The sequence below is a fragment of the Taudactylus pleione genome, unplaced genomic scaffold, assembly GCF_031769625.1.
Source record: "Taudactylus pleione unplaced genomic scaffold, aTauple2 ptg000393l, whole genome shotgun sequence".
NCBI lineage: Eukaryota > Metazoa > Chordata > Amphibia > Anura > Myobatrachidae > Taudactylus > Taudactylus pleione.
In genome coordinates this window covers 2,814,957-2,830,988 of record NW_028284794.1, presented here as the reverse complement: position 1 = coordinate 2,830,988, position 16,032 = coordinate 2,814,957, and the positions used below count along the sequence as shown (strand labels likewise).

General features: G+C 41.9%; 1 protein-coding gene across 1 annotated transcript; it reads left to right on the top strand.

Moving 5' to 3' along the window:
• Positions 1-2,948: 2,948 nt before the first annotated feature.
• On the top strand, positions 2,949-15,725 carry LOC148506854 (extracellular calcium-sensing receptor-like). Its single transcript, XM_088446011.1, has 5 exons — positions 2,949-3,203; positions 5,874-6,707; positions 13,040-13,267; positions 13,374-13,497; positions 14,723-15,725. Exons 1-5 carry the CDS (start codon positions 2,949-2,951, stop codon positions 15,640-15,642), a joined length of 2,361 nt encoding a protein of 786 aa, XP_088302137.1. The 3' UTR covers positions 15,643-15,725.
• Positions 15,726-16,032: the final 307 nt, after the last annotated feature.

The following is a 16,032-nucleotide window of genomic DNA, read 5'->3' as shown; positions in this document are numbered from 1 at the left end:
TTTTTTATGAAGACAATCAGGAAAAATTACAAAATAAAAAAGTTGCGGCTTTACGCTTGTTGATCAGATACTGGGAATCTTGCTGGAAACTTATTCCAAATTATTACTGCCACATGGAAGAAATTTCTAGAGACAGGCAATATTCAGAAACTTCTGTTACAATTATCTTTTGAAACAATTAAGTTGTTCCAGCTAATGCCTCTTTGCAGATTAAGTACAATTAAAACCTCTGCCCTGGAGGTTAAACACAAGCCAATTAAAAGCGGTTCTGGACTACATATATTTTGCTTTGTAGAATGGGCTGAGCATTAGAGAGAATTTGTGACCTAACGCCTGTTACGCAGAGACCAGGACCCCCTCATTAAAGGTAACATCATATAGACGTTGGCCAGGAGATTTTTCAGTACCTGTATGTATGAGAGTATCCAGGAAACTCAAAATATTATGAAAATAGGTGAATAGCTTCATTGCCATTTTCGACAGTATTTTCTTTTCTTCTGTATAAATGACCCAAGTTTAGTGTATTTGAATTCATAATTTTCCAGGACAAATGAATAATAATAAATCAAAATAAGTCTGGAATAGTTCGTCCCGACATATAGACAATGTAGGTCAGAAATGAAATGATTTTTCTAGGTAACATTTTAACAATGTGTTTTTAAAATATGATTTATTTATTTTTATATTTGAACTGCATTTATATAATCAATTTTATGTAGAGATGTGCGGGTTTGGTACTCGTTTTTTTTTGCCACATTAGCGCAGGTTCGGATTAGTTTGGATTTATCTTATTGGCTATCCAAAACACCTGAGAGCCGGATAGCCAATAAAATAAATCTGAACTAATCCGAACTTGCTCTAATGTGGCAAAAAGAACAGGGTAAAACTGAACCCTCACATCTCTAATTTTAAGTAGTCAGTATGTTTTTTTCAGTAGAACAGGAGTCATTTAAATTGAGTTTAAAGATTTATCTAAACTTTTAAGACAGTGTCAAATCTCTTGTCTTTGAGTTTTTCTAACTTTTAGTAACTTAAGAAAAATATGTGTTTATGTTTATGTTACCCCAGATGTCGCAGTGTACAGTATGTACTGTATGACAGCATTGGAAACTGCTTTGACAATGTTTTGTTACTTAGATAGTGTAAGCTAGCATTCTCTGTTGTCAGCCAATTCCAAGTGAGTCCATGCAATGACCCCCAATAGAAGAGCAGAAATTTAAGCCGGTGTGCATAAAATTAATTCTTCCTTCATCAGAATAACCTCTCATTAGATATATTTATTCATGACATGCTCTTGAAATGTTACATATTTTTTTATTAATGCTGATATCAGATTTTATTACGTAATGTCATTTGTATTCTATGTTCTTTGATTAATAGATACATTTAAATTAGATAAATTGCTATTTGCAACATATTAATACAGTACATCCATGTGTAATCTGTACAAATTTAATTTTTACACATACTGTACTAATACTAAAACACCTTCTCCTCTCCCTAATACGCCCTCAGCCTCCGCTCGCAGCATGGTGCTGGTGAGGTGCATTATCAGCCTCATAGCATTGGTCTCACTGGTGCAGTCCCTTCCCTGCAGCCTCCGCAGTCCCCAGCAGGAGATATTTATTCAGGATGGAGATATTCTTTTTGGGGGGCTCTTTCCCATACATGTATCTTATAAGGACCCAGGTTACTCATTCAGAGAGAGGGACCAGCCTGTTACCTGCGACGCGTGAGTCTAAACATGAGTGAAACTTTTATACTTGATAACTAATTTTGCTTTATAATAATTTAATCACAAATAATTTTGCTCTATCTATCTATCTAATATCTATCCTATCTATCTATCTATCTATCTATCTATCTATCTATCTATCTATCTATCTATCTATCTATCTATCTATCTGTCTCATATCTATCTCTCTATCTATCTATATCATATCTATCTATTATTATTATTATTATTATTATTATCTATCTATATGTCTATCTCATATCTATCTATCTATCTATCTATCTATCTATCTATCTATCTATCTATCTATCTATCTATCTCATATCTATCTATCTATCTCATATCAGTCTATCTATCAATCTATCTCATATCTATCTATCTATCTATCTATCTATCTCATATCTATCTCATATCTATCTATCTAATATCTATCTATCTATCTATCTATCTATCTATCTATCTATCTATCTATCTATCTATCTATCTCATATATATATCTCTCTATCTATCTATCTATCTATCTATCTATCTCATATCTATCTCTCTATCTATCTATATCATATCTATCTATCTATCTATCTATCTATCTATCTATCTATCTATCTATCTATCTATTATTATTATTATTATTATTATCTATCTATCTATCTGTCTATCTCATATCTATCTGTCTATCTATCTATCTATCTATCTATCTATCTATCTATCTATCTATCTATCTCATATCTATCTATCTATCTCATATGTTTCTATCTATCTATCTATCTATCTATCTATCTATCTATCTATCTCATATCTATCTCTATCTATCTATCTCATATCTATCTATCTATCTATCTATCTATCTATCTATCTCATATCTGTCTACCTCATATCTATCTATCTATCTATCTATCTATCTATCTATCTATCTATCTATCTATCTATCTCATATCTATATATCTATCTCATATTTATCTATCTATCTATCTATCCGTCTGTCTGTCCGTCCATCCATCTGTCCGTCCATCCATCTGTCCGTCCATCCATCCATCCATCCATCCATCCATCCATCCATCATCCATCCATCCATCCATCCATTTTGTATCATCATTGATTGCTAACAGTATTTTATTTATGTTGTATTGTATTTATTTCAGAATGTATCTTGTGTCTCCCGTCTCTCCTGAACTCTCACAGATTCAGCACTATATCCTACACCTATGTCCAAGCAATGGTTTATGCCATCAAGGAGATAAATGGCAATGAGTTTCTGCTCCCGAACATCTCCCTGGGCTTCAACATCTTTGATACCTGTGCACATGTCTCTCGTGCTGTCTGGGAGACTCTTACCTGCCTGACAGGAAGGGAGCGTCCTAGTCTGAACTACCAGTGTAATCGGAAAGTGCCCCTTACTATCATCGGTGACCCGCTGTCTCTCCTGTCTATCGCAATGGCCACTATACTGGGTGTCTACAGGTATCCACAGGTGCAGACTACATTATTGAATTACACGTCTTTCTCTATTGCTTATGGTCACACAACTAAAAGAGAACAAACCAGATAATGAATACAGGCGCGGTTGTTTCTGTGGTATTTCACTTTCTTAGTTTAGTAGGAAAGTGAAATGAGTAATTACTAATTAATATCTGTGTACACATCTTTTAGCAAACAAATGCCCATTTTCTGTAATGTTGGCTAAACAATATATTTTAGGTGTGTTAATTTAATTACCATTCAATTAAGGCGTCCCAAAGTGTACGCAGCACAGTACACAGATATACGGAGAAAACAGCAAAAGGGTATCAGAGCATAAATACAATATGGAAAATGCAACAGCAGATCAAAGCATAAGTAGAATTGCAGAACAAAGTTATTGAAAAGTTTTTAGACATAAAATAAAATAAATATATGAAACAAGTATATTCTAAGCTATTTTTGTGCCTGTAAAACATATTTCCTACTCTTCAATAAATGCCTGGGGCACTCATGAATTTTGGAGAGTTCATCTGGATAGATGGAAGTATAGACCAGCCCCTGGATGCTACCCGCTTTACTATTTACCACAAATCACATAATTAATAGAGATGTTCAGTTCCATTTTCCTGAGAAACTATCACACCTAGGGTTCCACGACGTATCGAGTCCCAGCTCGGATCACTTTTAGAGTTCGGAGTAGAACTGAGTCCCAGCTCGGGTCACTTTTAGAGTTCGGAGTAGAAGTGAGGGCCTGATTCAGAGCTGCTCGTAGGCGGCCGCTCGTTCGCTCTGAGCAATGTTCGCACAACTGCGCATGCGTATGGTTCGCAATGTGCATGCGCAAACCAGTCATTGCGGTCGGAAATCATGCGCTCGTAAAACAATGAGGGGCTGCTAATTTGATTGACAGAATGTACCGTTTGTGGGTGGTAACAGGGGAAGGTGCTTGAAAACGGGGGAGTGGAGATCCGAACGCATGCGTGCCTAACGGTCAAAACGGCATTTAATGGGAGTGCATAATTAGTAAAGGAGCGTCATCGACCACGTCACTTGGTTGTCTTTTAGCCTGAACTGCTCGCGGTGATAGCGGGAAGTAAATCCTACCACAAGCACTGTGAGCAGTTCAGATGCCTTTCGATGTTCCCAATTAATCTAATAAATAAAGGAGATGAGGTGTGATGCGAACGGCAAAGGGGCGTCTTTACAAAATAGCGAGCGCATTTTTCGGATGCTCGCTCAGACATAGAGGCGTCAACACACCGCAAAGAGTGAGCACTCAATTTAAATATCCGGCCCTTTTTAAGAACGAGTGTCCGCAAATAGCGTCCGGGTCTGAATTCGGCCCTGAGTCCCAGCTCGGATCACTTTTAGAGTTCGGAGTAGAAGTGAGTCCCGGCTCGGGTCTGCTGTAAGTTCGGAACCCGGATTTGTTTTAAATTGCATGGAAACAGGTCTAAGTTACACGATTTTTGCTATTTTTATCAATTTTAAAGCAATCCAAAACCAAACCCCCAACCAAAATACTTGAGGTTGGTATTGCCAAAGCCAAAACCATATAATTTGAGGGCGGTTTTCCCAAAACCAAAACACAGGGGTCCAGGCCCATCTCTAATAATTACTGGCCCATGTACCCTATGCACAAATGATGGCACGAATCATGTCATCATGTCGTCCCTTACACTTACCCCTTGTACCTCCTCCTCCAGCATCTCCTATAGGGAAGTACAAAGAGTAGGCAAATATGCCATAAAAATATTTTTAAATACATTTTTAGTTTAATCAATGATGGAACCATTTGTGAATTGTTTTGCCAAAACAATAAAGCTATTGTTCAATACCACAAATACAGTATTCCCATCTTAGCTATGTCTATTCATTAAGGACAATTAGTTTGAATGGGCATAATACACATTAGGAAATGTATTTTACGTATATTCTTTTGAACTCTAGAGTGAAGCAATAGCCGCTGCAAGTTTTGTAATATAATTTGATTTCTGTACAACCAATATATTATAAGGTCCTTGCTTTGCTGATTTAAATTTACAATTAATGTTTGCAGTTTTGCTTTACCACGCTTCCACATTTTCTTAGATCTCTTTTTTCCTCATGTATCTCTGTGCCAGTATTCTCCATGGTTTGCACAATTTCCATTACATTCTATACTGACTTCTCATAATAATTTATCATAAGGATTATTTTGCATTTCTGGGCCTGGTGAAGAGTTGAATGAAAATCAGGTGTATGTAGTTTCCCCAAAAATGCGTCTACACAATCTAGTTGTATGCATCTCACTTTGTGTCCAACCCTCTATACTGTATGTGTGCATCATTCACTGCTAGTAATTATCCTGTACTTAGTCACACCCTATACTTTAATTTGTTGATACACCTTTGCTGACCTTTGCCTTTGTGGGAATGCTCCATACAGTCCAGTTCCACCTCTTCAGTCATGGGGGAAGCGATTGAGATGCATACAACTCAGCATTGCGCTATCTTACATCCACTAAGTTTTAAGACTCACTCTGCAAACTCGGCAAATGGGTGAATATTCAACTCATCCACCCCTCTGTGTTTCTTCTTGTGCCAAATTTCCCTTTATCTGAGCATTTCCTTTTGTTTCACTTTCCATACCCTACATTTCTTTCTTCTATTCAAACTAGTTTTTGCCTATTTCATTGCAGGTCAGTTATGGCGCCTCTGTAGCCTCGCTGAGTAATCGCCTCTTATACCCATCATTTTTCCGCACTGCTCCTGGTGACGACAAACAGTCTCGGGCCTTAGCTAAGCTGGTCTTCACCATGGGCTGGAAATGGGTTGGATTGCTCTCACTCAACAATGATTATGGCATCCTGGGCTCCCAGATCCTCAAAGTAGAACTCCAGAACATCGGGGTGTGCATTGCTTACCATGAGACTTTTGGTCAAGGAACCTCTCTGAAGAAAATTCAGTCTATAGCCAACATTATTGTTCAATCATCAGCCAAGGTTGTCATAGTGTTCTCCAGGGATCCACATATTAACCAGTTAATGGAGCTGTTCTTAGAGAGAAAGGATGTGGAACGAATTTGGCTGGCCAGTAATGGGTGGTCAACCTCTCCAATGCTCTCCATCACAAGGTTTAGTCATACAATGGTTGGAACACTGGGCTTTTCATTGCATGAAGTGGAAATGCCGGGGTTTATGGAATTTCTAATGGGCATCCATCCGTCCACTTCACCCCCTCAGGACATCTTCATAAACACCTTCTGGGAGATTATTATTGGCTGCAGCTGGCCGAATGCGAGTGCTGACCGAGGGAACGAAACGGTGTGGTGCACAGGAGAGGAGAAGTTGGAAGGATTGATTGCCAAAAAATATGACAATAATCACTTGGATCTCAGGGTTCAGTATTTAATATATAATGCGGTGTATGCTGTGGCTAATGCCCTCCATAACCTAATATTCTCCTGTGCATTCCACCAGGAGGTCACCATGCCTGGAAAATGCGTGGACCTCACCAACATCAAGCCATGGCAGGTAATACATTTCCTTTCCAATCCACCTATCAGGAGCGATGTCAGTAATGGATGAGAATCATGTCCCTGTTAGATAATGCTTACATGTAACTAGATACAGTAGCTTTGTTCCTTACAAACTTCTAAAGGAGTATTTCACCAAAATGAATGCAATTCTATTGCATTTTCTAATTTCTCAATATGTTTTGGCTCTGCAAGATTTCTAAGTAGATGTTGGTTTGGGTAATAGTCCGGGTGGTGCCAGCTGATATGGAAATACATTTGGGAACTGTGAAAAAAACAAAAACAAATCTACAGGTGAAGTTAGGTTTATTGACTGACCGTGGATATCTTGAACAGCTATTTTTGTAATAATTTGTTAAGCTAGACTCTTTCTATTACCTTATATTTGTAATCCACCAGAAATTGTCCTCAGCGCTCTACATAGGGGAGAATTTAGAGCACACTTAACAATATTAAACAATATTGAACAATGCATAGACAACAACCAGCCAATAATACATAATTATACAATACAAAATTATATAATAACCAGTCAACAGCAAATTGGCAGTTTGCAGATCCAGCTATTGACAAGGCAGCCACCATCAGGGATACGGTAGGTAGCACCCTTGTGAGGTAGGCTGGGTGCATACTGCATATTTCATTTGTATGTGTGACTCCAGCCCACCCCCACCTATACCTCCTGTGTTCTCCTCCTCCCCCAGGCAGACTTACTGCATTGCATACATGGTGTGCCAGGATTTGTACAGAAACATACTAATTGAGTGCTATGGGCCAAGGCTCCACGTTAAATTTCGGCAGGGCATGGGTCATAGTAGAGATGAAGGGGGATTGGGTCAGTTGACTGGCTGTTTCATTTGTATTTGGCAATATATGATAAGCAATGAAGCTCATCACATTGCTGGTCCTGATAGTATGGTCATAAACAGGGCCAGCTCTAGGGGTGTTTAACCAGTGCGGTCACACAGGGGCGCCACCCATAGAGGGCGCACCCCTCCCCAGGATCCAGATTTCAGCAGGACAGTACTATCCCATTGTTCCACCCGTGGGTCAAAGTGGACCGTGGGTGGTCAAATCGGGCGGTTGGGGACCCCCACAGCCACAGCTGTGCAGAGGTGCCGGACCCCGGAGTCTGAATGGATGTTGCGCGCATGCACGCGACATCCATTCAGTGATGGGAGAGGGCTGGGGGAAGCCCAGCTAGTGAGGCTCCCCCCCAGCCTGACATTGTTTGGAGGCGTGCCGTGCGGGCACGCCTCCAAATAACGTCACTGAGGAGGCATGACCTATGGTAATTAGACCACGCCCTCATTTTCGGCCGCATTTCAGAGAGCCGGCACAGGGTGCTCCGACCCCTGGAGCCGGCCCTGGTCATAAATCACATGCATCAGTACAGAGTCCCAATTTGAGGGTTCTGGGCCTGATTCAGAAATGGGCGCTAATGTGATCACACCGGCAAAATGATGCTAATGCGTGCCAAAGCGCACCGCTGCCTTCTCACATGCCCACCACGGCACTTATCTGCGTAAATATCTGTAACATCGGCACACATCGAGCGGCCATCTGACCTTTACAGCAGGTCTTACCGGCTGCAGCCTTGGCAGCTCTCCTGACACGCAGAGCTGTGCAGAAGATCGCATGGGCTAAGTTATTTATGCCCATGGAACGGCGTTCAGACTGTCAGACAGGCCTGCGTTTTTCCGACCACTCCCCATTACCACCCCCAAACTATTGACAGCCTGTTACTCACTTTGCGATGGGTTCCTCTGCGCATCCGTAATCGCAGTGCGACCGCTGTGCACGAGCAGTGTGGCTTATACCCATGCCTGATGGCAAGCAGTCGCTCGATTACCGCGCATATTTGCCATTGCGTCCATCTCTGAATCAGGCCCTCTGTCCTGCTGCTGGGCAACTAGGGAAGTCTGTCCATTCCCTACTGTATAGCAATAACCTGCCACCGGTATGTCTGGCAGTTGAATGGCGGTGGTAGCGCTATGCAAACCCTGGACCCCAAACATGGTTGCACTCCCTGTCCCGAGATGCTCCCCTCTAATGTTGGTAGGTATGGAATGGTCCTAACCCTAAACAGTGAGGCCTGAATGGGATCAGGAGCTGCTAATGAGTGCTGTCTTAGTACTTTCTGCATTTTGTTCTGGTTCCTCCGGATAACTTTGCTCCAGTTTAAAAACACATTAATATATGAAGCAATATGGGACTCTCATTGTTTAGCGTTTATGAACCATCTTGTTAGCGGAACATGTGGCAAACGCTTATCTTGAATTGATATTTTATATAAAAATAACATGTAGTAATTTACTGGATGTTAGCAGTGTACTGAAGGATTTGCTGCATAACCCTTTCCTTTCAACCGGAATCGGTATGTAACGCCACCGGATGTGTTCCTCGGCAGACGTAATACCGTCACCGGAAGCCCAAACAGTGGAGATCCCGACTGGGGCTGGTAAATACCCTAATTCTCCCCCCTTCCCCCCCTAACCCTCCCTTAGTGGTGAATACCCTAATCAGCCCCTTGGTGGTGCCTAACCCTAAATTGGGGGGACTAACCCTAACCCCCCCTTCCCGCACCCTAAAGCTAACCCTCCCAGGGGGGTGCCTAACCCTGACCTTCCCCTTTTGGTGCATAACCCTAATCCCCCCTTCCCGCACTCTAAACCGAAACCCCCCAGGGGGGTGCCTAACCCTAACCTCCCCTGGTGGTGCCTAACCCTAACCTCCCCCCAGTGGTGCCTAACCCCTCCTTCTCGCACCCTAGACTGAACCCTCCTGGGGGGTTGCTTAACCCTGACCTCCCCCCAGTGGTGCCTAACCCTAACCCACCCTTCCTATACCCTAGCCTAAACCAACACGGGGGGGGCCTAACCCTAAGTCTCCCCGGGGGTGCCTAAAATGAACCCTCCCCCTTGCGGCTACCAGCTAACAGTCCCCACTTACCTTCGTTTGGGATGCCGGCTTTTGGGATTTCTGCATCTGGCTAAAGATTGGCATCGGGATTTAGACACCTATCTTTAGTACCAGGTCAGACTTCCGTCAGGATTCCGACGGGTGGCATTCCAGGCGGCGGTAAGTTAACCACATCCCCTTTCAACCTGCTCTTACTTATTAATTGTTTGAGCATCTTCCATTTTAGTTTTGTTTTGTTTAGTAGCATTGGAATATGTACTTGTCATCTCAATGAAGTGATTAATTTTCTTAGAAAAACAGTAGGGAGTGGGGGAGGTGATCAGCGGCATGTTGGGGTCCAGGTAAGAGCCTACCAGGTTTGTTCCTATGATGGAGTCACCTGAGATGAGATTCTCTCCTTGCATCCTGGGACAATTAGCCTTGGATATGGGCAAACCATTCTTTACGATAGTATTACATGTAGGGGGAATCAGTCGGGAAGCCGACAGACGTAATCCCAACCGCCGGCTTCCTGCCTGCTTATTCCCAGCAAGGCACTAATGACAGGCATCGATATCCCTAGACCTGTTTTTAGACCTACGCCGGGAGCCCGACACCCGGCATACGGAACAAAGGTAAGCCGGGTGCCGGGTGCGGACAGCCGCGGGGGGCAGGGTTAGGTTTAGGGTTCCCGAGGGGTGGGGGACTTAGTGTTAGGCACCTCAGGTTTAGGCTAGGGGAAGGGAGGGTTAGAGTTAGGCACCCCCCTGGAGGTTAGGGTTAGGCTAGGAGGAGGGAAGGTTAGGCACCCCCGAGGGGGGAGGTTAGGGTTAGGCACCCCTCGGGGCACTTAGGTTTAGGTGGCGGGGAAGAGGGGGTTAGGTTTAGGCACTTGGGGGGGAGGTTAGGGTTAGGCACCCCATAGGGAGGGTTAAGGTTAGGGGGGGAATTAGATTAGTTTATACTTACCTTAGGACGATCGGGATTTCCTCCGCTGTCGGGCAGCCGCTGTCGGGATTTGAACCATGCAGCCGGCGGTAAATCATACCGATTCCCATGTAGGACAGCCTAGACACCCAACATCTAGGCGTATATTTACTAAAGTGCAAATTTTTATAAGTGTAGATGTTGCCCATTGCAACCAATCAGATTCCACGTATCATTTATCTAGCACTTTCTAGAAGATAATAGCTAGAATCCACTTCTAAAATCCTGCACTTTAGTAAATATTCCCAACTATGCAAATGTAACATGAGGAGGACACAGAGAGATTTCTGTGGCTTTGCTGGTTGGAGAAGCTCTCTCTTAGCTGCTTCTTCTGGTTTCAACAAATATAGTTTTATGTTGCTGGAAGAATTAAACTACATATTAAAAAAAGCAGGTGTTCTATAGGAAATGTTATACAAATTAAGCAATTAAATCAAGAAGTGAGAATCGTAAACTGAAATATATTAGGGACATTGGCCCTGATTCAGAGCCGGACGCAAGTCGCTGCTCGTTCGCTCCGAGCGATGTTTGCCCAACTGCGCATGCATACGGATCGTTATACGCATGCGCGAACAACTCAGTGCGGCCGAAATTCATGTGCTCGCAAAATAGCGAATGCCTGATAATTTGAGTGACAGAAAGAGGCGTATGTGGGTGGTAACAGGGGAAGGTGCTTGAAAACGGGGGGTGGAGATCCGATCGCAGGCGTGCTTAAAGGTCAAAACGGGCGTTTTATGGGTGTGCATATTTAAAACAGCAGCGTCATTGACCACGTCACTGGGTTATTTTAGAGCCAGAACAGCTCGCAAAATTGTGGTAGCAAACACCAGCCCCAAGAATAGCGAGCAGTTCATACCCTGGTTGATGTACTCGATTAATCTAATAAATAGCGGACATGACGTAGGATGCGAGCGGCCAGGGGGCGTATTTTTTCAAAAAACGAACGCAAGTTTTGTTCGCTCGTTCAGACATACAGGCGTGAACAGACCTCAAACAGCGAACGGTTCATTTGAATAGCCACCCCTTGTTTTAGAACGAACGACCGCAAATAGCGAGTGGCTCTGAATGAGGGCCATTGCTAAATAGATTAGTTTTGTATTTGGTTGAGATTAATAAATGCATTTGTAGCGGGTAAAATCAATTTTTCTTTGATTTTGTTTGATTGGTATGGTGGGGCATAAAGGCGTCATAGTCAGCAGATACAGTATATGTGGTGCAGGATGTGGTTGGGGAGCACTGTCTGGGGCAGGAGAGTGTCTCAACCCAAGGGGGGGCTAGTGAGTGGTAGTGGCACTAGCGCTAACACTGGCTTCCGCACGTGTCTGGTGCTTACCTATCAGTGCAGCTGGCGTATGTGTGCATTTGTTGTCACCTTTCCCTCTTCAGCCCCTTTTACCATTTATTTGAAATAATTTGTGACACAATTTTCACCAAATACAAGTCTTAAGGGGTTATTAGGAAAATTGTAAGACATTATTGCAAATTAAAAAAAAATCCTCAACTTATAGTCAGAAAACCAATGCATTTTTTATTATGGCTATTATAAATTCCTCAGGCAAAACCTCTGCAAATCAGCAGCTATGAAAACCCCAAAAACTTCAACAAAGAACCCAATTTGTGTTTTACCACTTATGACCAGCAGATGGCCATGTAGAGACAAAATTACATTTAAAATCGGGGTGGCGAGAATTGCATCATCATGCCACACCCACTGATTCTCAATGGCGTGACTTGCCTTACTGCATATGAGTTATCAAAGGCTTTCGCCGTTGCGCAATTCATATTACGTCACCATGAGTGGGCCATCATTTTGTAGATAGAGTAATTGTGCCTTAATGAGCAGCCATACTGTATCTCCTGTCATAGAGGTTTGCTGAAAATTGCAGTAGAGTTGGCATGTATGATTTAGATGCAATATTCTCACTGAACTACAGTAACCAACCAGCATTAAGCTTTTATCCGTCTAGTTCAAATAATGACAATTAAAAGCAAGTGTCTGATTTCCTAAGTAATTATTTTGCACTTTAATGCAAAATTAACAAAAGGAGCCATATTGGCGATGATCTACAAAGAGCCATATGTTGTTACCTCATATAACTGCGTAACTATTAGGTGAGTCAAGGTGAGATTGCAACTATTTTTTGTTTAGAGGGTTGGGGGACAGAGGAAAGTTGCCAAGTTCTGTCTTAAAACATGTTTGATGATGGCTGGATAGATCATGGAGGATTACCATATACTGTACCTCTAGATTATGTTTTTTTATTCATCTCTTTGCGTGCCTAAATCACTATAACAAGGTTTAGTTTGGCCAAAGAAAGACTTTATACTGTATCTCTGTATTGTCTTATGGACTCGGGTGAATTCCCCCTATGCTTTTCTCCATATCTTAGTGGTGGGACGTGAGAAAGATGACAATATACAACTTATTCATTGTTCTTGTAGATCTTTCACCATCTGAAGAGTGTCTACTTCAAAAATCGGATGGGAGAAGAAATGTTCTTCGATTCCAATGGAAACCCACCCACCAACTATGATCTTCTGAACTGGCAGTGGAACTCAGATGGCACCATTGCGTTTGTGAAGGTCGGACACTACAAAATACTTGAGCACCAAGAGAATGAGTTGAACATCAATATTACTGCCATCAAGTGGATCACTGGAGTCCAAGAGGTATGATGTCCATCAGATGCAGAGAAATATAAAACATGGAGGACAATTTAGCCTCTGACATGGTAGATGATGACTGATAAATGATAGATCTGATTTCCATCTCCAGATCCCTATCTCCGTGTGTAGTAACAGCTGCTCGCCTGGATTTCGGAAGGCTTCTCTGAAGGGACAACCCATTTGTTGTTTTGGCTGCATTCCATGTTCAGAGGGGGAAATTTCCAACCAAATAGGTATATCTACTGATTTTTCATGTTTACCCCATTTTCTAATGGGTCACTTTTTTGTGCTCCCACCTCACCTCCCACTGATCTAGAGCTTGACGAACCCAACTTCTACCTCATTCATATCTTCTATCAAAACAAAAAAGATGCAAAATAAGAACATTCTGCAACTTGTGCAAGTAAATAAAAAGTAGTTTGTGGCTGATCCTAAGGTGCGACCCATCCTCTGTGTAACTCCTAGATATAGGGGTATATTTTGTGGGTTTAACTTCAAAACATAAAATTACACTTATAATAAGTGCAAAATGTACTGTTCTTGGCACTATTAGTTCTGCGTTAAATTACGAACGAAACCTGCTTAGAAGAAAGGAGGTGGCTTGCAGAAGCCACCACTAGCCTTAGGATATGTTGCCTTTCCTTAAATCTAGATATTTTGACTTTTTCTTCCATTTGCACCTTCCTGAATGTAACAGAAATGTTTCTTGAAAGACATAAAACAGCATTTTCCCTGTACACACACAAGAGAAAAATGTTGGCCAACACCAATGTCTGTGGCCTTATTTGTACATATAATGGTAAGAGGATCCTCTTTATTCCTTGATTCTAGTATCCACAAAGGTCTCCATGTGAGCCTTTAGATTTGTTTTTCAAGTGCGGAATATATAAAAAATTTCAGTTAGGCAACTATTACTCAGTAAGACTTCAAATAGCTGTATTTCACAGGCGTGATCATTATATTCATCATTTATTTTTAAAGTGCCACAGATTTTGCCACAGACATTCTTATAGATGTGAAATACATAAAAATCATATGACTACAATGGACATGTTAGTGGGTATATGAATAGGTATAAGCATACTAACCTTTATAATAAATAGCACATGAGCAAGCAATTACAGCTACAGTAGTAGAAATACAAGTATGAATTATATGCATGTGAGTGAACAAACAGCAGAAGATCCTGCAGAAGATATGGCATCAGGGCCGTACAAGCAGAAGATACGGTACATCATAAGGTATGATATTAGGGCTGTACAAGGTAGGCAGGACAAGACACATAAGATAGAATGGACACTGCCTGTGACAGTTTACAATTGAGATGAATGTTGGCTCTGCTATTTTTAAGGTTGAACCTGGTGAAATATAAGGACATCTTCTGAGAAGTATTTTTACAGTAGGCTATCTGTAGCTTGAATAAAATGAACTCTGAGCAATATCTATTTTGTCTTCCAGATTCCAGCAACTGTGTTCTATGTAGCCCCGACACATGGCCCAATGAAAATAAAACAAAGTGCATCCCTAAGGCCATAGAGTTCCTGTCCTACTGGGAACCCCTTGGAATAACCTTGACTTCTACCTCTATCTTCTGCTTCTTTACCACTACAAGTATCTTGTGTGTCTTTGTAAAGTACAAAGACACAGCCATTGTCAAAGCCAATAATAGTGATCTCACCTATTTACTCCTTGCCTCACTAGGTTTAAGTTTCCTCTGCTCTCTACTTTTCATTGGAGAACCTCAAAAATTCACCTGTCTCTTCCGTCAAGGAGCTTTTGGCGTTATATTTGTTCTTTGCGTTTCGTGCATCTTTGCTAAAACTCTTATGGTTGTCATAGCTTTCCGGGCAACTAAACCAGGAAGCAACATGAGAAAATGGCTGGGACCAAAGGTTCCTGCTTTGAATGTCTCCATCTGCACCTTCATCCAGCTTTTTATTTCTGTCTACTGGATTCTGTCCTGTCCTCCGTTCCCAGAGAAGAACAACAACATAATGCCTGGTGTCATCATCTATCAATGCAATGAATGCTCAGCCACCCTGCTCTGGTGGATGCTGGGATACATGGCCTTTCTAGCCTGTGTCAGTTTCCTTGTTGCGTTCCTGGCCAGGAACTTGCCAGACAGCTTCAACGAAGCCAAGTGGATCACCTTCTCCATGTTGATCTTCTTGAGTGTCTGGATCTCCTTCATCCCCGCTTATCTCAGCACTCGGGGCAAGTTCATGGTGGCCGTCGAGGTGTTTGGAATTATTTCTTCTAGTGCTGGGATCCTAAGTTCTTTTTTCTTTCCTAAGTGCTATATTATATTATTTAGAGCTGATCTCAACACTCGTGAGAACCTCCTGGGCAAAGGGAACACCCAGAAGTCTAATACCTAGGTAATGCATACTCTTTAAAAACAAACATAAATTGCATTGGAGATAGAGTGTAGGAGCTCCATATACATAATTAGTGGAAATGGTCATGGCAAATAAATTAATGAGTATGAGTTAATTCATATGTCAGTGGTTATATATTTTTTTGCACTGTGCCTTTGAAATCATGAAATATTAAATTGTACCTGTTCATGTAGATGTGTACTATGATTATGAAGTGTGACAGGGTCAGCATAGTTCCACATGAAGTGAATGTGGAATGTCCAGATCTCCCAGGTTTGGCAGAGCAAAGGCATTAGGAATGTGAAATGTCCAGTTCAGGTGTTGCCTCAATCAGAGTCTGGAAAGGCAGCTGATTACAGACACCTGTGTGAGGCTGATTTAAGAGCTGCA